The sequence below is a fragment of the Vigna angularis genome, chromosome 7, assembly GCF_016808095.1.
Source record: "Vigna angularis cultivar LongXiaoDou No.4 chromosome 7, ASM1680809v1, whole genome shotgun sequence".
NCBI classification, from domain to species: Eukaryota; Viridiplantae; Streptophyta; class Magnoliopsida; order Fabales; family Fabaceae; genus Vigna; species Vigna angularis.
Genome location: NC_068976.1, coordinates 20,750,436 through 20,772,713, shown reverse-complemented (window position 1 = coordinate 20,772,713; position 22,278 = coordinate 20,750,436). Strand labels below are relative to the sequence as shown.

The window sequence follows — 22,278 nt, the reverse complement described above, 5'->3', positions numbered from 1 at the left end:
AAGCTCGAAGGTTCTTCACCACCATCCAATCCTTTATCCTTACATTACTTGGTCCTGTGTTTTTTCATCGCCTCCATTCAGAAAAATAAATTGATAAATATTTAGATCGTTATAGTTTAGACTATAGGTGGAGAGATTCGCAAACCTAGGTAAAGAATGATAAAAGAATATATTACATGTCCATTAATCACGAGGAGTATACAACAGCACTTGTTTTTATCTTCCATCAAAAATCTATATTTCTCTACATTGCATATAACAACAATTAATCAGGAAAATGGAGATTAACCAACAATAGTAATTCCATTTATAAAAAAAAAAAAAAGCAAAGAAGAATAGAAATGAAAAAAGGAAAGGAAAAAAAAAAGCTACAAATCACTTGAACGCTTGTACCTCATGCTTGTTAGCAGAACTGGCAGCCTCTTGATCGTGTTTCCACAACAAAACCCTTTCAAGAACTCTCAAGAAGCACATATGGGAAGTCGCTGATGTGGTTGAATTTGCTAGACTACAAATTATTTACTGTATCAAGACTTTGAGGAAGTCTGATCCTTTTCAACCAAAGAGGAACCCAGTTGAAGCATGAGAGGATAAACAGGGCTAAACTCCTTATCTCCTCTGCTCCTTACATTTGTAGCATAATCATCAAGCGTTGCTTTGATGCCCTTCCAGATTTGATCCTCCCATTGAGAATCTAGCCACAACGAATACTGCAATGGAGTTAGTTTGTTTCTTTGCATTGGTGATTGCAATTCTTCAGGAGCACGGGTATACAGATGATGTAGTATGACATTCGGTGGCAGATCTTGAAGAAGAGGAGACGATGCAAGATGGGCAGTTTCCAAGAAAATAAGTGGACGAAATGCTCTTAGTGCTCGATATGGTGCACCAAGTTGCTCAACAGGGAACAAATTTTGGCCCACAGCTAGCTCCAATTCAGCCATATCCCTAGCCATCCTCAACTTGCCTGATTCTGAAAGCGGTCTGACAAGGGAAGCATGTCGGATGAAGAATACTAGAACCCGTGAAGCCATACTCTGGACAAGCCTGGTGGATATGTTTTCTGTTCCGGGAGCTACAGAATTTCTTGAAGGCAACAACCTTGATAGAAACTCACTGCGAAAGTGAAGAATACACTTCTGGAGCTCCTCCATATAAGGTGATGCATTGTTGTCCATAGCAGCATCCATTCCATGCGCTCCAAAGTTCTGATCATGTATTTGCAGTATGCAAGACTCAAGACGGTCCAACATTGCCTGGAATAAAGATGTTACAGAATCACAGGCAACACCATATAATGCACCTAATGAAGCAGACAACACATCTGCAGCAATACTAGGCATTCCTTTAAGCATGGATGATATTCGTGTATGAACATCTTGAAGATGCTGACACAATGTAAAGTTCTTGAGCTGTGCCGGTGTAGCGGGGCCACTTACTTGACGTGATTCAGGACCAGTGGATATCTGCCATAACAATGAAAATGATTTAAGTATTAGTAATTAATTTTGCTTATATCGTAGGCTTCATCCCTTCTCTTGAATAATATAAACTTCCGAATTCTAAATATTGCAGGACTCATACACGATGAAAGGGAAGAGGAGTCTTTAAGCTGCAGAGAAAACATACAGCATCAGCACTTTTTAGGTAGTTTAATACCTATCATCAGTCATTACGTCTCACCATATCATGACCAGTGATAACACTTTCAGGTAGTAATATCAGCAAAATATTGCATACGTCTAGCCAAATTATAAATTATTTAACCAAAAAAAGAAAAATGAGCATGTAAGTTCAGTACTTGAATGGTTGCTGATAACTACAATAGTACAAATTGAATATGATACAGCACAAGACCAATATAATATATCCATGCAGTGAGCAATTCATTAATATTAGTATAATATATGCATGCAGCCAAATTGATTTTCCTTTTCCTGTGTACCCATAATTTCCTTGTAAAGATATTCTTTATTCCAAAAATGTAAGTTTTGCAACAGCTAAAGTTGGTGGCCTTCCTGAAAACCCATGAGCTAGACAGCATCAAATTCTTTTCTGAACCAATTAATGTAGTGCTTAAAAATATAACAAACAGCATACAACACCTTTGATACAATAATGTCATATCTGTTTACCTGGTATTCAGACCGTTCTGCAAGAAGAATTAAAACCTTGCCAACTTCACGCAAAACTAGAAGAGTTAAACGTGCATCCACCTGAACAGCTTCTATCTCTTCCTGAATGCGTGTTGTAATCCTTGATATTTGTTCCTTGGAGGGAACACTGCCACGGCTAGACATTGGAAATACAGAATTCACTAGGTCTGAAAGGCGACTCAAGCAATGAGCCAAAAATGCATTCTGGAATATTTCAACAGCTGAAATTATCTGCTCCTTCCCAGACGAATTGATAGCTGGTAATACTCCTTTAACATCTGTGTCATGTGAAATTCTTTCAAGTAGATTCTCTATCATGGAGTAAAGTTTCGGATATCCCATTGTAAAAATCTCTTTAACAAAACTTGAAGCGGTGAAAGCAGACTTCATTTGGCTTGCAAACGCCTTAGTAATGGCCTCCCACACACGTTCTGTTAGCATGGGATCACCTTCCTATGCAGCAGCAGTCACCATTAGAAAATGAGAAAAAATATCCAATACAAAATTAGGAAGTGTGAACAATATCAGCCGGAATAAGTATGATCAATATTCCTCAGTAAGAACTCAATACTGTAAAGTAAAATAAATAATGAAGACTGAGCGCCAGGAACTAGGAAGTCCATTAGATCTGTTTATTTTTACATGGTATAAGATAGCAAATATTTTCAAACCTAGGATAAAATACCTCATTAAAAAAAATCAAATCACCTTATTTGTACATCTAAAATATTGATCACCTTATTTCACTCTGAATACATACAGAGGGGTATATTTTGAAAAGACTGCCAGTAAATCTCATCTCATCCAATTCAATGCAATCCATATCCATTTAGTGGGGTTAATGCATCAGACGATAATGCCCAGGCATGTAATTTTACCATTTCTCTACCCTGCATCCTATACAGGTCATTTAAAGAGAGAAGGTCTCTGACAATATATTGTTGCATAAAGCCGGAAGCATATTCACATAATTGTACAGAAGTACAAAAACATCAATTAATCAAGCTTGATCTCTTTACTTCCTCTTAAGTTATATATTGGTAGTACAGTATAGTCACCCCCTGGCATATGTTAACATATGCTTCACTTTACAGCATAGCAGGGGAAACAGAAGACCAAAAAATAGGAAAGATTTGGAAGACTGGCACCGATTTGTATTTCACAGAAAATTATTGACTGAGAGAAAAAAAAAATGAAGTATAAAGTTATTGCCTTACATCAGTGCAACATATTCACCGATCTTGCCATGTCAGTTTCTTCAGAATAAAACTGAACATATACATACAGAAATTAACAATTGTTGACTTAATTCAAACTTATATCATAATCCGCTGCTTTTAGCCGGAGAAGCACACACAAAAATTGTTTCCGAATACAATACTGACCAAATCAGATGTAAGAAAAGCAACCTGTTTGAGCTAACAATTTCTACAAGTTCCAAGCTTCAATTCAAACACAAAGATTTGGCTCACCATATTGTGTAAGCCAAGGGTGTTTGCTACACAACTATATTATATTGGTAAATTGATTATACCAAAGAATCACAAAATAGTACCTATCATCAACATATCAAACTTTGGCATTCAGAGAACAAACAATCATTTCTAGTGTTAGTGCCGTGGATACAGATGGGCATATATGAATCCAAGCAACGACATAATTTCCTTCCGATACAGCAAAAACAATAACCAATGTACCTCACCTGAATGACCTCATCAAGCAACAAAACATGGCTAAATGGATCCCGTTTCTTGGAGAGCACCCTCTGCAAGTGCCACACAGCAACAGCTATAGAATGCAACTGATCCATGCAATTCCCCAACCTATGCCACAGAGCCTCTCTAGCCTTAGCCCCTCCTCCAATGTGGGGCGTTCCAGAACCTCTAATCCCACCGGGACCATATCCAATTCCACCCGTAACAGCCTTCATATCCAACGCCACACTCACACTCTTAGCACCCAAACCCTTGTACTTATTCACCACCTGCTCCACAGTGACCTTCAATTCTCCGAGATTGTAGAAAACCTGCAACCCTGTTCCAACCTCGGCCTGGTTCAACCCTTCCATTCCGCGTTCCAGAACCTTCATCGCCTCGCTCCGAAGCAAATCTCCGGTCTTCCTAACCCAATCAAGCTCTTCGTCGACGGCGTCGATGCCGCCAAGGTCGTACTCGTCACACAGGCTCAAGATCTCGTAGTGCAGCTGCGCGGCCTTGGCGAGATCGAGTTTTTCGGGCTCGGTGGCCATGAGATCGCGGAGTTTCTTGGACAGGCGGAGGGCGCGGATGGAATGCTGGAGGAGCTCTGTTGTGAGGTGGAGGTTGGAGAGCTGGGCGGTTTTGGCGGCGACGGAGCGGTGCGGGTCGGAGAGCTCAGAACGGAGGCGGCGGACGGAGGACTGGAGAGAGGATAGCGCGGATCGGAGGGTGGAGAGAGCGTGATCGGCGTGGTGGAGAGACGAGAGCTGCGAGAGGAGGTCGTTGTGCCGAGAGAGAACCTCCGAGCGAAGCTGGTTCTCGAGGAGGCGGATCGCGTGGTGGAGCTTCTCGGCGGTGGAGGCCGGGGAGCCGGAGGAGAGGGCAGCGGAGGAAAATGAGGTGGAGGAGAAGGACGGGGATAAGAAGGCGGAGAAGATGGGATCCGAGGCGAGAGAGTCGAGGGCCGAGGATGTCGGGTTGGTAACGCTTGCGGCGCCGGTGGAGGGATTCTTGAAGGTGGAGAGGCGTTGCATAGGAGATGCGGTGGCGGATACCGGCGACCTTGCCGCCGCTGGTGACGCCATTGCCATTTTGTTTTGCGAGTGAAGAAGGCCCTCTTGTTCACTACACTGCACACACTATGAAGAAGTTAGTTTGTCTCTTTTCTTGGTATAACTTCTTCTTAATTGATTCCTTCTAAATTTTTTTTACTTATAGTAATTTTATATATAGACGTGTTTATTAAAAGTAAGTTAGATCTTAAGGAGAAAATATTAAATATTTTAAGTCTATAATTAAATTTTAAGTTGAATCAGTGCTAAAATGATTTATAGATTTATAAATTTAATATGTTTGTAAAAATATAAATAGTAAATTTTGTAAGAATCATACCAATAAACATAAACATACGTAAAAATATAAAATTTACAAAATTTACTGTTTACAAGTATTAAGGACATGTAAAAATATATAAAGTATAATTTATAAAAGTATAAATTAGTTTATGAATAAGGTGATATAATGTGTATTAAAATATTTGTCTAATTAATGTATTAACAATATATGTTATTAAATCCGTCTAAGCAGTATATGAAAAAATTTGACTAATGTGTATTGTTAAATTAATTTAATCGGTATATGAATAAATCAGTCTAATGTATATGGTAAGGTTTGTCTAATTAGATAATGGATAAAATTGTCTTATGTGTATTAATAGACTCGTCTAATAAGTGAATGAATAAACTCGTATAATATATATTGTTAGACTTGTTTAATCCATGTATTTACAAACTCCTTTAATGTGTATTGCAAAATTCATTATATTAGTGTATAGACACAACCGTCTAATATGTATTCTTAGACTCATATACTCAATGTATTGAAGGACTCAGACATCTATTCAATATATGAAATGACTTATCTAATATATTTTGTTATACCTGTTTAATTAATATATGAACATACTCCTCTAATATATATGGTTAAACTTGTTTAATGTTTTTAGTTATACTCATATAATCAGTGTATGAACATATTCAAATTAATGTGTATTGCAAGTTTCATTTAATCAATGCATGAACATACTTATCTTTATTTGTAAAAATACTTGTCTAGTGTATACTGATTGAGTCGTATAATCAATATATGAGTGAACCGTCTAATGTGTATTGTTAGAATCGTGTAATTAATATATCGACAAACTCATATAATGTGTTTTGCTTTATTCATCTAATCAATATATCCATATAATTGTTTTATATTTTTTTGTTATACTCGTCTAATCAACGTATGAAATGACTTTTCTAATATTTTTTGTTATTATTGTCTAATTAGCGTATGAACAGTTTTATCTAATGAGTATTATTAGACTCATGTAATTTTTCTATGTTGTATTTGCGTAATTAATGTATGGAAAGACTTGTTTGATGTATGTATGTCGTTAAATATATATTACTAGACTTGTCTAATCATTACACGAATATACTCGTATAATGTGTACAACTAAACTCGTCTAATCAATGTATATTGAGGCTTGTATTATATGTATGTCAAACTCATTTAATTAGAGAGCGAACAAACTAGTTTTATGTGTTTTAATATACTTAGATAATTTGTTTAATGTATATTGATAGAATTGTCTAATTAGTATATAAACATATTACTTTAGTGTCTCTTGTTAGACTCGTTTAATCGGACAAAGTCATATGATCAACGTTTATACAAACTCGTTTAATATGTATTACAAAACTTGTTTAATCAATGAATAGACAGACTCGTCTAATATGTATTGATAGACTCATATAATTTATATATGAACAAACTTGTGTAATGTATATTGTCAGTTTCGTCTTATGTACGAAGAGATTCGTTTAATTAGTGCATGAATAAACTTTTCTAATAATATTCTTAGACTCATATAATTAATACGTGTTTAATTATCTTTTTAAGAAAAAAGAAAGTAAAATAACATTTAAAACCACAAGGTAAAATAATAATTTACATATATATTTTCAATAAATAACAAATAATATACAGGAAAAATAATCACACAATAAATTGATATATTCAAATATAACAAAAATTATAATATGAATATTATAAAGTAAGGAGAAGAATATAAATTTTATATTCAATTGACAAATATAAAAGAAATATAAATAACAAAATAAAGTTAGGACATAAACAATATTCATTACAGGATGAAGTGTTAATAAACCTAATAAAAAAGGCTAAATATAGATTTTTGCATCTGTTGAAAATATAATGAAGATAAATATATCACATATAAACCATTATGTCTCTTTTATGATTAAGTAAAAATAATATACCTTTTAAATAACATTTAAATCATTACACTAATATAAAACCTAAACTTAAATTTGAAAAACAAAACTAAAATTATTTACTTTATATTTTTTATTTTAGAATTTATTATATTTACATAGTATTTGACATATATATATATATATATATATATATATATATATATATATATATATATATATATATACATTATATGTATTTTTTATACTTGTATTATATTTAAAGTAAGAATATAACATAAAAATATGTTGATGTAATAATGTAATAAATTTATTTTATAAATTATTATAGATGCTTTTAGTTTATATATATATATATATATATATATATATATATTTTATTTGCATCATATGTTGCATTATAAATCCATCAAACAATCTACGTTGTATTAATTACTTTAACTTTTATAAGTGAAATATACTAAGCTATTAAAAATAAAATTTATTGACATTTAAACTTATAAAAATAATCTAAAAAATATATTTTAGTTTATTATTTATTTTTCAGATATTAATTGTAATTGAGTTTTAATTAAAATGAAAGGGTTATTGTTAAAAAAATCACTTGATTATAACTATATTATAAATAAAAAATAAAAATTGTGTGCACAAAAGTAAAATCTTATTTTTGAATAAAATAAGTATGAACTAACGATTATCTTTATAATTTTCCTGTGTTTTTTTTACTTGTAGAGTTTTATTTTATTCTGTCTACTTTAAAAATGCTTTTTTATAATTCTATGCAACACAAACAAGTGTAAATAATATTTATGCTTAAAAGTCTTGTTTATCTAACTCCAAAAATCTCTAATGAATACTATCACTGGATATATTTCTTTTTATAAATTATAATTGAACTTTATTTACTGAAATACTACAATATTTGAATAATTGATCCGTCTCGTGTTTTTATTTTTCTAAATAAATAATTTATGGATAATAAACTAAGTATTTTAGGTCTAACTCGTCTGAATTTGTACATTTTCTTACAAATGTAATTATGGAAATATCTTTAAGTATTACCATATAAATATAAATAGATAATAATATCAATATATCAAACACGATAGTGACATAATTACTATTTATTATCTTAGAAAAATATAATGGTAGAGGGATTTGTTCATCAGAACACACAGGTTAGGTTCTTCATGTTATTCATCTCAAACTAAAAACTTAAAATCCAGAAATAAAAAATAGTAATATGTATGCGTGGATATAAAATTTTATTAATAAAATAAAACAAAATATTTTTAGTAAAAAATTAAAAAAATTTGGAGTTAAACTTAGCCCTTCAAATTATAAAACAGAGCAAGAGAAAAGTCTGAAGAAGAAAGTGCCCTCTTGAGAAGAAGAAATTACTACTCTGAGAAGAAGAAACTTTAAGTTGGTTAAAAAGAAAAGATTGAATCTGTGAGATAACAAAGCAAAAAGGATTTCCTGAAAAGTTTAGTTTCTGTTCATATTCTGTTATTGATCATAAACCTGTTAATACAATTAAAGTAAAACAGTAACAATAAACAATGAATGAAATAATAAAAATTATAATAATAATAATAATATTTTGTTAATCGTTCCTATAAATATTCATTAGAAGAAGCAAAAGAAGTAAAACAGAATGAAGCTTTTGGACTGAACCATGAATTAGAAGTTGCAGCCACAGCAGAGGTAGAAGAAACAGAGGGTGGAGACAAGCACGACAGCTTCAGCCACAGAGAGTATCTTGAAAACGACAGTGTCTACAATGGTCGTTTGAAGCTTCTGAGGTTTCCACCGAAACCGCCATGACACCTTCTTCAGCCATAACTTGTTCTTCCTCTTCTCTTCCATCAAACTTTGACTCTCTCTGTTTTAGTTGGATACAGAGAATATGCAGTGGTTTACATTTTATAGAATATTGGGACAGGGTGGGATGCTTGGGATGCTTCAACGACAAGGATGTTTTTGCTGTCCCATCTATAAAAGTAAGTAAATTAAACTCTGCTTTTCTCACATTTCTTAATTCTTCTTCTTTGAAGCTTTGGTCTCAATCATGGTTTTCTTCCCGTTTTTAGTTTCCGTTGTGATCTTGAAATATAGATATGCCAGAAAATTGATATATCTTCGTCTCAAATACGGGATAACATTTAGATAAGATAAGAAATATAAATTTTATAAGTACGTAATAATAACAAAAATATTCAATCATGATTAAAATTAAAAAACACGTTCTACTTATAATAGTAAAATATGATTAAAATAGTTTATTTTAATTTAATAGTTGCAAATTAATACCTTTTCAAACAGTATTTCAAGGTAAAACTGGAACAGAAAGCATACACTATTTTATGAATGTATTATTTAATTTAAGTAAAACTGAAAAAATAAATTGATGAGAATTTTGTTACTAGAATTTTTACTTTTATTTGCATAGATATTATTTATATCATGTTGATGAATAAGCGATTTCACAGTTTATTGATGGATTTATTTAGGTTGCGTGGAGCACATGTTTCACGGTTGGTGTCGTGCACTGCATTATGAAATACATGACAAGACATGACCTTAGTTTATTTTAATTGTCTCTCTTTGATAAAAAAAATCAACAAAAAAATAATTAAAACCATGGATTAAATCATTCTTAAATTGGAATTACCTCCTAATGTGATTATAATTTGACATTAACTTGAAACTCATACCAAAATTTCCTGTAATAGTTTATGTCATAAATATAACTGTGAAATTTATAGCAATAAATAAAAAAAAACTTATTTTCATAAATCATATTAAAGATATATTGAAACAAGTTAAAACAATCCATTAAAATCATAAAGTATTTTTATTAACTCTTCTAAATTCTCGTTGTCTGTTAATTAGTAAATAAATATATTATATCGAGATAGTGATGTTTTCATAAAATATCTATAGTTGAAAAGAATAAACTTCCGAAATGTCTTTTTCTTCATGAAAATCTTAAAATATCTACATGAAATATCTTCTGAGTTTCATTTCAATTGACTTGGGTGCAAACATATTTACAATCCGTTCCTTATATATCATCGTGTCATTGAATGAATAATTAAAAAAAACAGTTATTTAAGTATGTTTAAAATTAATAATACACAATTAACTGAATATAAAAGAGATTAAAAGAATAATCCATTAAAATTAAATCCAGTATCTTGCATATTATATATTCACTTTCCATCTCACGTATATTTTCTTTTGCATTGAAATTATAATTGAATGGAATAATTCTCTTTTGTTCTCCTTGTAAAGTACAAGAAGATTTGACTAGTTGTTATCAGAAGTGGCAGTAGATGACATTAATGTTGTTTTCATAAAAACACCAGTATCTGATATACATGTTATGTGTTGGATAACATTTCTACCTTGTCCAATGCTTCATCTATCAAGTCATTTTTACTTGTATTTTCAGCATTTTTCTCATTCAAAGTCTCTTGAAAAAATTGACATTATTTCATTGGTTCCTTATATCACTTTTGGTGTGGCCCCTTCATGTCCACTTGTTATTTTATTAAATTTAGCAATAGCTGTTTTCCTTTTTCTTTTTGGAAATCTAACCAATGGTTGTTTGTTTGGTTTATCAAACTACATTCTTTTTTTGTTTGTTTGGTTTCTCCAATCATGTATATGTCAATTTACAATGGCATAACGGCTAGTGTAAATTTATAGGTTTAAAAAAAAAAGGAAAATATAATGTCATACAAACCTTTTGGGAAGACTGTTCCATAAAAGGTTGTTTGTATTCCTGTAGAATTTGGCTGTACATATATGTTTCTCATAAGATTTTCCATTTTTTTCTTTGAATTTTATAGCATGATTTGAACAGAATAAGTCATACTTTTATATTAAATTAAATAAATTATAATAATTTATTTAAGTAGGATAACTCTAATTGGGTACGTTAGGTTCTTACAATAAATGAAATCATAACATAAAAAAGTAATTATTTTTCCATAGGATTGAATGATTTTGATGTTATATAAATACTTGGATCGTATAAAAATAAACAAAAAAAAATTAAAATAAAATTTCAACGAAAAGAAGGACTTAAAATAGGAAGTTTTGAAGATCGAACATAATTAGAAACATTGTAAAACCAAACATTGTATATATTGAAGAGAGACAGAGAGCAACAGATTTCTATAATTTCGGAAATGAGAAGGCCGAATATAGGATAGTTTGATGGACTTGGTCTGAACACCATAAATCTTCTTCCTTTTTTCTGACATTCTATACTTTGACAAATCTCAATTTATTCTTATCCTTAATTGTAGCTGTAATTAACATGTTTAGCATCTAATAGTTGTTTCTCTTGGTGAATGATTATGGAGTTATTTGTCCATGAAAAATGGATAATGGGCTAGATTTTGTTAATTTGATGAAATTTGTTACATTATAGATAGGTGTAATTTTAAGGTATAGGAATTTAGAACAATGTCTTCACTAAATAGGCAACCTTCGAAGAAATCATTACGAAACAGTGGAGGATTATCCGGTGGTCCTCAAGTAGGAAGTACTTCCGGTGGACCATCTGTTAAATTTGCAAGAAGAACTTCAAGTGGGAGATACGTGAGTCTGTCAAAAGATGACATTGACATGTCCTCGGACTTATCAGGGGATTATATGAACTACACCGTTCATATACCTCCCACCCCTGACAATCAACCCATGGACACATCTATTGCAATGAAAGCCGAAGAACAGTATGTTTCCAATTCTTTATTCACCGGGGGATTCAACAGTGTAACCAGAGCACATCTTATGGATAAGGTAATCGATTCTGAAGTAACTCATCCTCAAATGGCAGGCTCCAAAGGCTCTGCATGTTCAATTTGTGATGGCAGGGTCATGAGGGATGAAAGAGGAAGCGATATCACTCCATGTGAGTGTAGGTATGTATGTATATGTACGTGCGTTAGGAAATTCATGATTCATTATTATGCATGCATGCATGCACGTGTTACTTTTTGACGTATTACATAATTGAGCAATTAAGACAAACTAATGATGATGACTCGTATTTATAGGTTCAAGATTTGTAGAGACTGCTTCATAGATGCACAAAAAGAATCTGGTTTGTGTCCCGGTTGCAAGGAGCCGTATAAAGTGGGGGAGTACGAGGAAGACCTCCATGATTATCCTACCAATGGGACATTGGCATCATTACCAGCACCGAACGGTTCAAAAAATTCAAACATGTCGGTTATGAAAAGAAATCAGAATGGAGAATTTGATCATAATAAGTGGTTGTTCGAGACTCATGGTACCTACGGAGTTGGTAATGCTTATTGGCCTCAAGATGAGTTCGATGAAGATGGTGATGAAGCGGTAAAGGCAGGAATGCTTGATCACGAGAAGCCGTGGAAACCTTTGAGCCGTATAACACCAATTCCGTCAAGCATTATGAGTCCTTACAGGTTAATTATATTGATTTATAGTGATGAACCAAAATCCATGTCCCTCTGATCTCTATAATTATTATTGAATGTGCATCTATCTACAGGTGTCTTATTGCTGTTCGATTAGTAGTGTTGGGGTTCTTTTTACACTGGAGAGTGACACATCCAAATAATGATGCAATATGGTTGTGGCTCATGTCAATTACTTGTGAGATATGGTTTGGCTTTTCATGGATTCTAGATCAAGTTCCCAAGCTATGTCCTGTGAATCGTTCCACTGATCTTGCTGTGCTTTTTGAAAAGTTTGATAGTCCATCCCCATCAAACCCAACAGGGAGATCTGATCTACCTGGTCTGGACCTCTTTGTGTCCACTGCAGATCCTGAGAAGGAGCCACCTCTTACAACTGCTAATACCATTCTTTCTATATTAGCGGTTGATTATCCTGTCGAGAAGCTTGCATGTTACATTTCCGATGATGGAGGTGCTCTGTTGACTTTTGAAGCCATGGCTGAGGCTGCTAGTTTTGCCGATTTATGGGTTCCCTTTTGTCGAAAACACAAAATTGAGCCGAGAAATCCAGATAGTTACTTCAGCTTGAAAGTTGACCCCACCAAGAACAAAAGCAGAACAGATTTTGTGAAAGACAGAAGGAGAGTAAAGAGGGAGTATGATGAATTCAAGGTACGGATAAATGGCCTTCCAGATTCCATCAGGAGAAGATCTGATGCCTTTAATGCGAGAGAGGAGATGAAGATGATGAAACATATGAAGGAGAGTGGGGCTGACCCTACCGACACTGTCAAAGTGTTAAAAGCCACATGGATGGCTGATGGCACCCACTGGCCTGGTACTTGGGCAAATCCTTCTAGTGAACACTCTAAAGGTGATCATGCAGGAATACTTCAGGTACCACACATTTCATTTTGATACACTGCCATTTGCATATTGTTTAGCTTAATTTCCACGTACATGCAATGCTGAATACAGGTGATGTTAAAGCCACCGAGTCCCGATCCACTGTTGGGAAGTGCAGATGACAAGATTGTAGACTTCTCCGAAGTAGATACAAGGCTGCCAATGTTTGTGTATGTTTCTCGAGAGAAACGTCCTGGTTACGATCACAATAAGAAAGCCGGTGCCATGAATGCATTGGTTCGAGCTTCTGCAATTTTGTCGAACGGACCGTTCATTCTCAACCTCGACTGTGACCATTACATCTACAACTGCAAGGCAGTGAGAGAAGGTATGTGCTTCATGATGGATAGAGGTGGCGAGGACATATGCTACATCCAGTTTCCTCAGAGATTCGAAGGCATCGACCCCTCAGATCGTTATGCCAATCACAACACCGTGTTTTTTGACGGAAACATGCGAGCCCTCGATGGTCTTCAAGGTCCGATGTACGTGGGAACCGGATGCATGTTCAGGAGGTTTGCTCTATACGCATTCGACCCTCCAATGGTGGACAAGATGGACGAAAAGAAGGATGTTAAGAATGGTGAAGACTCTGAAACACCGGCCTTGGATGCTAGCGAGTTTGATTCAAATCTGGATGTGAACTTATTGCCTAAGAGGTTTGGTAATTCAACCATGTTGTCTGAGAGCATACCTGTTGCAGAGTTCCAAGGTCGTCCTTTAGCGGATCACCCCGCGATCAAGTATGGACGCCCACCCGGTGTCCTTAGGGCCCCTCGCCAGCCACTGGATGCAACTACTGTGGCCGAAGCTGTATCTGTCATTTCTTGTTGGTTCGTAACAGACAAACTTTGTTTGCACTTCCGATGAAACCATGACATTTAATTACTGAAATTGTATGTACAGGTACGAGGACAAGACAGAATGGGGAGACAGAGTGGGTTGGATTTATGGGTCTGTGACAGAAGATGTGGTGACAGGGTACCGCATGCACAACCGCGGATGGCGTTCAGTATACTGCATAACAAAGCGAGATGCATTCCGTGGATCAGCACCGATTAACCTGACTGATCGACTGCACCAGGTGCTGAGATGGGCCACAGGCTCTGTGGAAATCTTCTTCTCAAAGAACAACGCTTTCCTTGCCAGTAAGCGCCTTAAGATTCTCCAACGTCTGGCATACCTCAATGTCGGAATCTACCCCTTCACCTCCCTATTTCTCGTTGTGTATTGCTTCCTCCCGGCGCTCTCTCTATTCTCAGGATTCTTCATCGTCCAAACTCTCAGCATCGCCTTCTTAGTCTACCTGCTCCTCATCACCGTATGCTTGGTGGCATTGGCTGTTCTTGAGGTTAGATGGTCCGGTGTGGAGTTAGAGCAATGGTGGAGAAATGAACAGTTTTGGCTTATTTCTGGAACCAGTGCTCACTTGGCTGCTGTGGTGCAAGGACTCCTCAAGGTGCTTGCAGGGATTGAGATTTCCTTCACTCTGACAACTAAGTCAGCAGGAGATGATGATGAAGACATATACGCAGATTTGTACATAGTGAAATGGAGCTCCTTGATGGTTCCACCCATTGTGATTGCTATGATGAACATCATCGGCATTGTAGTGTCGTTTTCAAGAACAATTTACAGTGCAAACCCACAATGGAGCAAGTTCATCGGAGGAGCATTCTTCAGTTTTTGGGTGCTTGCTCATCTCTACCCTTTTGCAAAAGGGTTGATGGGGAGGAGAGGCAAGACACCCACCATCGTCTATGTGTGGTCTGGTCTCATTGCAATCACACTCTCTCTGCTTTGGGTTGCCATTAATCCTCCCCAAGGTGGCGATGGACAAGGTGTTGGAGGAGACTTTCAATTTCCATGAAAAACCCACGTATGCCTGATGCATCATAATAATACTGCATGCATGCAACAATGTAGGTGTTTTTAGTTTTTTTTAACATATGTAACAATCCTCGTGTTTCTCTGTAATTTAGTCCCTTCTTATTACGTACATAAATAGGAAAACAAAATTAGCTCTAGAATTATTTTAAAAAGGTTAATTAGAGTCCATGTATATGGCAAGAAAACAATACTATACCAATTAGTTTTTATTCATCTTCATGTAATTCATGTCCATCTCACTTATTTCGCCTTTTCAATTATATTTTCTTACATAAAACATTAAAAGTTATTATTTTCGATTAAAACATCTACATATGTAATATTCAAATTGTGAAAGGTAAAATTTTAAAATTGTCTAATTAAATTTCAAAATTCACAAAATCTATTGTGAAAATTATTTTTGTATATATCGAAATTTTCATTATTGTATTTGGTTGAAAATTATTGTTATAAATTCTGTGATGTTAATACATGTATCACTTCTCTATTTTGTGCTATTAATATTTCATTTCAATATAATAATTTTCTTGCTAAACGTTTTTGTGTATTTTTTTGAAGCAGCAAATGATAACTTTACTTACAGAAATGGGCTTCCATAATAAGTGGTCAGTTTTGCAAACCCAAATAAGAAAGGCCTATTACATATTCGGCCCGCTATGAAACCAACTTCCTAGAGTGAAAAGGCGCAACTGAATAACTCATTTTCAATTCTCATTGTCAATTTTATACATTTCAATATTTTATATTTATTAGCTACAAATAAAAGTATAGAAAATCTGTTCACTGTGAATTTGGAGTTCATGAAGTAAGATCTTGCAAATGTAGATACAAAATAATACTTTAACAACAGTTTGAATAGATAGTAATTTAAAACTGGAGTAATAACATACAATACAAAATGGTAATTATTATATTGAAAAGGTGTGGAAAAGTGCAAAGGTTTTGTCTGGATTATCTTTAATAAAAAAAATATATGCTTGGAATCAAAGTGTCTATTTCTTTCTCCATTGGTGGCTTTTTTCGGCCCTCAAAACCCATAATCTTACTAAGAAAGAAAATGCTTAATATTTTAGTGGAGCTTGTGATTTTCTCTCATTGAAAAAATCACCTCTCTCATATTCACCCAAATTTGAGATGGGTCCATTGCTGGTAAGGAATTCACCTTTTCATCATAATGCTTTATGATATGAGAGAATTATAAAAAAGAAAAATATTTATTATATATTTTAGGGATATGTCCAAAAACCAAAACCCAAAGCAAATTGAATTAGCATGAGAAGGGGAAGCATGGTAGAATGGTGCCAAGCCAAGTTTCAAAATTTGCGTAAGATTTTTCCTTTTCACACAAATAGGACAGTTTGGTGAGCAGACATGACATCAGAGGAAGCCTAGATTTGGTGCTTAGCTTAGCTCCCTCTGTTATGTTGGATTGAGGTTGTTGGTCCTTTTCTCTCTCCTCTCTCTCTCCTCTCCCTCTCCTCTCCCTCTTCACTTTACTTTACCTTTCTTCCTTACTCATTACAGTTTTTATTTTCTTATTTTCTTTCTAAGCTAAAATCTTTTTTTTTCCTTACTTTTTATAAAATTAATTTATTTTTTTAAAATGTTTAAATTTAACAGAAATCTAACGTTAATTTTAAAAGGAATAATCTAATTAAATGTTTTTAAAAATTAAAAAACTAAATAGAATAAAAATTTGATAAGAATTAGAGGAAAAAGAGATTTTAACCTTCTTTCTACCAGCCATCCATAAACAGTGTCATACACATACCTATTCATTTCACATTTGCTTTCCCTTTACTGTTCTCTCTCCCCCTCTGCTTTCCTTCATTGCAAACCAAGCTTCCTTTCCAGCTTGTTCTGGTCCTGCCCTCAGACACAACACCCACCAACCATTTCACTGCATTTACTCTTTCTCCTCTCCAAAATTAGTAGTAACAGTTGCCCACTCTCTCAAACTCTGTATTTTTCCTATCAAAATAAGATTTTTGTCTGCCATTCCCTTCCGGTTTCTCTTCTTAATATCTTACCGCTGACTCTTTTTTTTTTTTTTTGAAATATGGCCCCACTTTTTACCTATTAGTGTGCCACTTCATCTTTTGCTGCATCTGGATTCTGCTGTAGGGTATGTGTGTTGCTCAGCCTCAGGCATTTTTTGCACATTGAGTCTCTTGTCGGTTCAAAATGAGGTGTGAAACCTGTTGCTTCTTTGGGTAGAAGATTCAGGAGTTTAGCTACCTTGGATCACTACAAAGGTAAATGCTTTGTCTTTGTTAACCACTTTTTGGATAATATACATTTCACTTTCTCTTTTGTTTGCTTGGATCATAAGTGATTCTTTCCTGGTTTGCTTTTCTTTTCATTAGATTGTGTTCATAATCAGCATACAACCGGTTATTTTGCTTTCCGAATGAACTATGAAATTACTCAATATGTCCTTCTAATATTGGTTTTGGAACTGCTGAATTATGTATGATTCTGTTTATTTTGTGTGCCATTGCTAATGAAGCCTGAGATGGTTTACAGGAAACTTTGTAGTTCGAGATTATCTTAAATCGTGATAAACATTGCATTAGTGATTTGTTGAAACTCTGGCTTTTTGTTTATGGCACTGTTTAAGACCTGAAATGTTGGTTGTAAATTGGAATGTTCAGATGTGTGTTTCGAAGCCTCGAGTAAGGGGAATGGAGTACTTAACTTGAATCCTGTACTTGGGTGGGAATGTCTTGGTTCTACCAGCTGAAGAATTTGTGGGGACGCTATTGATTGACTTGGTGCAACCAATTATGTCATCCAACAGTTCTTTGAAAGGGGAATTGACAAAGAAGACTCCATTTTTGGGGTTGAGACGATGGGTTTTGATTGGAGTAGGTGTTGGTGCATTTATAGTGCTTATTCTTTGTATATTGTCAATATGGGTGATGTTTCGGAGAAAGTCTAAGAGATCTTTGGACAAGTATTCTGTATCCCAAATACCAAATGTCTCAAAAGATATCGACGTTGACAAGGTTGGGGTGCAGAGTTCTCATGTCCAACCAGAAAATGTGCTTATGCCTGTTCATAACATGACAAGTGATAAGAATTCAGATAATATATCAGTTCATTTGGTTAACAGCAAATCTGGGGATCCTGATAATATCAGTCAGTGCAGCTCAATTTATCATCATGAGAGAGGATTTAGTTCAATGTCAGCTGAAGAAGGAAACTCCGGGAATGTTAAGAAACAATCCACATTGTCACATGGAGGGTTGGCTACTGCCTCTCCATTAGTTGGCTTGCCAGAATTTTCTCATCTTGGGTGGGGCCACTGGTTTACACTCAGAGATCTGGAAATGGCAACCAAACGATTCTCAGCTGAGAACATTATTGGTGAGGGTGGATATGGGGTTGTTTACAAGGGAATACTGATTAATGGAATTGAGGTGGCAGTGAAGAAACTTCTTAACAACTTGTAAGGATATTTATTGATCATTGATGTACTCTTTAATTTTTCCTGACACTACATGTACTTGTGTAATTATTTCTACATTGAATTCATAGGGGACAGGCTGAGAAAGAATTCAGAGTTGAAGTGGAGGCTATAGGACATGTTAGACATAAGCATCTCGTACGCCTTCTCGGATATTGTGTAGAGGGAGTTCATAGGTAATTTCTTTTCTTGGATTTGTGACAGTTATGTTCTCCTTGGTTCAAAATTTGAACCGAAGCTTTTCTCCATGTTATGTCTCTTTGTGTTATAATGAATGTACTTCCCAATTGAAATTCAGGCTGCTTGTGTATGAATATGTGAACAATGGTAACTTAGAACAGTGGTTACATGGAGACATGCACCAACATGGGACACTTACTTGGGAGGCCCGCTTGAAAGTTATACTTGGCACAGCCAAAGCGTAAGTTCAGTGTGCAATTTGTACAGTCTTTGCGAACTCATCTGATTGATTATCATAAGTCTCTCATCTGTGAGATTTGATTGTAAAATGCTGTGTGTACCTTTAATTAATGCTATTACTATTTGTTTTTTGAGAATGTCAAAATATATTTAATGGTCTGTTTATCTGTTTCTTGATAGTATTATGCTATTGACTTTATATTTTCATATAGTTTGCAGCATGTTGAAATATCTAAGCCCATTAGGTTTTTAGATTAAACAACAATAAGAGCTCGCTGCCCATGGGACCACTGAGTAAACTCTTAATCTTTGGCTATATTTGGATATCTATTGATGTTTGGAACAGAGTGAGATGAAATAGAATGAAATACCATTGCATTGTTAGAATCTTTTCTGAGGAAATGATATTGAATTAGAAAAACTGGTTTCACACTCCCATATTGGGGAAGGAGATAAGGAGAAGTTTTGGATGGAATGGATTTCATTCCTTCAATCAGTTCAAACATAGTCTTAGTTATTATCTGACCTACTTTAGTTTTAACATTTTACTTAGTTACAGATTTATGTTTGTGGAAGTTTCAACAGTGGACCTTGTCATGCTGATGAACCCCTCTATTATACTGTTACTGGTGGCAGGCTTGCTTATTTACATGAAGCAATAGAACCAAAGGTTATTCATCGGGACATAAAGTCTAGCAACATATTGATTGATGATGAATTCAATGCAAAGGTTTCTGATTTTGGCTTGGCCAAACTTTTGGATTCGGGAGAAAGTTACATAACCACAAGAGTAATGGGAACGTTTGGGTATATACAGAAAATTTCATTATCCCTTATTTAACACTTAAGGATTCATACTACTGGAAACTCACTTCTGTTGTGGATTACAGTTATGTGGCCCCAGAATACGCGAACAGTGGTTTGTTAAATGAGAAGAGTGACATTTACAGCTTTGGTGTCCTCTTGCTGGAAGCAGTTACTGGAAGGGACCCTGTAGACTATGCTCGTCCTGCCAATGAGGTTCCTAATCCTTATGAACTCTGCTAGCTTGCTAGTTCTAACCATGCTTTCTACTGGAAGGTGATGATCCTTAATAGTGATTAGATATTGTTCATCCTCATTATGACAGGTTAATCTAGTTGAATGGCTCAAAATGATGGTAGGAACAAGAAGGGCTGAAGAAGTAGTGGACTCAAACCTTGAAGTTAAACCACCTTTGCGTGCTTTAAAGCGCACTCTTCTGGTTGCACTTAGATGTATTGATCCTGATGCTGACAAGAGGCCCAAAATGAGTCAAGTTGTGAGAATGCTCGAAGCTGATGAATATCCATACCGAGAGGTTCCCTTCTATACTCTGTCATTTCATACAAGTTCTGTTGTTTAATTGATGCTGAGTTTGAGTCTCATTGTTTTTTTATCACATTTTGCAACCTTTTAACCTTGTGGGCATCCTTAACATTATTTCCTTCAAGCATGTGTTGGCTATTCTTCCATCAACTAAAAGAAATACAATATTGAATGAAAACTCTTGGGGGAAATTAGGGGTAAAATATGTTTTTGGTCACTTTTTTGACAAATTTTGGTTTTGGCCCTTGTAAAAAATTTATTTATGATTCCTGTAATTTTAATTTTTTTCAGAAGGTCTACATTGTATTTGTGATGGGCATAAGCGTCATGTTAATGATCATTCTAGGATGACATGTAATATGACATTTAGATGCACGTTTCATCATCAATAACTGCTGATAAGGACAACTTTCAAAGTTTTTAAAAATTTACAAGTACTAAATCTGATATTTTTTCTCTGGAGGACTATATCAAAGTTTGTCAATTTCGCAAGGACTAACAACACATAAAACCCACTTTTTTTTTGGTATTCTTCAGCCTACATACTTCCTCAAGTTTTACTTCATTAGCTAAAAGACAACAAAAGAAAGCATGATTTATGCCATAAATTGGGAAGATACCATTCTACATACATGGCATTGTGATGCATTGTAGTATATAAAGAGCCAGGTCCTCATTTTAAAGCAAGTTTTTTGGTGCTTATATCTGGAATATTAAGTATATATGTTGAAAAAACATCAAAATGTAAGATTGATATAATCACTTTCAGGATAGAAGAAACAGAAAGAGTGGCACTGTCAACATGGAAATTGAAACTGTGAAGGATATTTCGGGTCCATCTGATGCTGAAAGGATGGGGCATACTGAAACAACTCAAGGATAGGAATTGACAACTCCGTGGCTTAGCTTGAATGTACAATTCCCGTTGTACACGTTATAGTAACTTATCTATACCACGTATCTCCAACTATGTGCCCCCAAGAAAATTTTGATGCATCTGAGGATAGAATCAGATCAGAGAGAGCCTGTTTTGGATAATGAAGGTTTTGTTTTTTGTTTTAAATTGAATGTTGCCATTGATGATATGACACAGTAGCCTTGCAAAGAGGATTGAATGAACATAGGTGGTGAGTGTTAGTGTTGTACAGATGTATGTGGGGTCTGTCTTCTTGCATGATTGTTCATTTATTTTATTTTAATTCCCTTGACATGGTCGCATGCTGCTGAAGAGTGGCTATAGTGAAAAAGAAACGAATATTTGGCTTCATTTTCCTTGTCATTTTGCTTTTAGCTTCAATATAACATTAATCAGGTGATGATGATATATTTTTCAAGCATCTTGAATGAGTTCATTGATATTTTTAGATAAAAATCAGTTTTTATTCAATTTCACAGTAGACTCAATTATTGTCATTTTATATCTTCATTCTAATAAAATAATCTTGCAGTGGTAAAAAAAACATGATGTTTTGGTGAAAGATATTATTCAGTATCGTACTGATGATTTTCTGCAAAGTGGTGACAGTGTAGAACTTACGTGTAAGAATAGTTTTTTCTTAAACAACTTGTTCTTAACATCAGAGAGTTTATTTCTTAAGGGAACTTGCTAAAAAGGTAGCGCAAATTATAATAACTACTTTTGAACTTTTTGCG

The 22,278-nt window shown here is 34.6% G+C and overlaps 3 protein-coding genes across 3 annotated transcripts; 2 read left to right on the top strand and 1 right to left on the bottom strand.

Annotated features, from left to right (window-relative positions):
- Nucleotides 1-160: 160 nt before the first annotated feature.
- Nucleotides 161-5,033, bottom strand: LOC108338277 (conserved oligomeric Golgi complex subunit 5). The gene is made up of 3 exons (XM_017575060.2): nucleotides 3,859-5,033; nucleotides 2,136-2,609; nucleotides 161-1,466 (listed from the first exon to the last, which is right to left on the bottom strand). The coding sequence occupies exons 1-3, from the start codon at nucleotides 4,942-4,944 to the stop codon at nucleotides 528-530; spliced, it is 2,499 nt and encodes an 832-aa protein (XP_017430549.1). The 5' UTR covers nucleotides 4,945-5,033; the 3' UTR covers nucleotides 161-527.
- Nucleotides 5,034-11,616: 6,583 nt separating this feature from the next.
- Nucleotides 11,617-15,378, top strand: LOC108337767 (cellulose synthase-like protein D4). Its single transcript, XM_052880578.1, has 5 exons — nucleotides 11,617-12,074; nucleotides 12,210-12,599; nucleotides 12,686-13,490; nucleotides 13,572-14,332; nucleotides 14,406-15,378. The coding sequence occupies exons 1-5, from the start codon at nucleotides 11,617-11,619 to the stop codon at nucleotides 15,367-15,369; spliced, it is 3,378 nt and encodes a 1,125-aa protein (XP_052736538.1). The 3' UTR covers nucleotides 15,370-15,378.
- Nucleotides 15,379-17,136: 1,758 nt separating this feature from the next.
- Nucleotides 17,137-21,892, top strand: LOC108338593 (probable receptor-like protein kinase At2g42960). Its single transcript, XM_017575558.2, has 8 exons — nucleotides 17,137-17,644; nucleotides 18,044-18,840; nucleotides 18,930-19,034; nucleotides 19,157-19,279; nucleotides 19,915-20,085; nucleotides 20,169-20,298; nucleotides 20,408-20,617; nucleotides 21,395-21,892. The coding sequence occupies exons 2-8, from the start codon at nucleotides 18,176-18,178 to the stop codon at nucleotides 21,506-21,508; spliced, it is 1,518 nt and encodes a 505-aa protein (XP_017431047.1). The 5' UTR covers nucleotides 17,137-17,644; nucleotides 18,044-18,175; the 3' UTR covers nucleotides 21,509-21,892.
- Nucleotides 21,893-22,278: the final 386 nt, after the last annotated feature.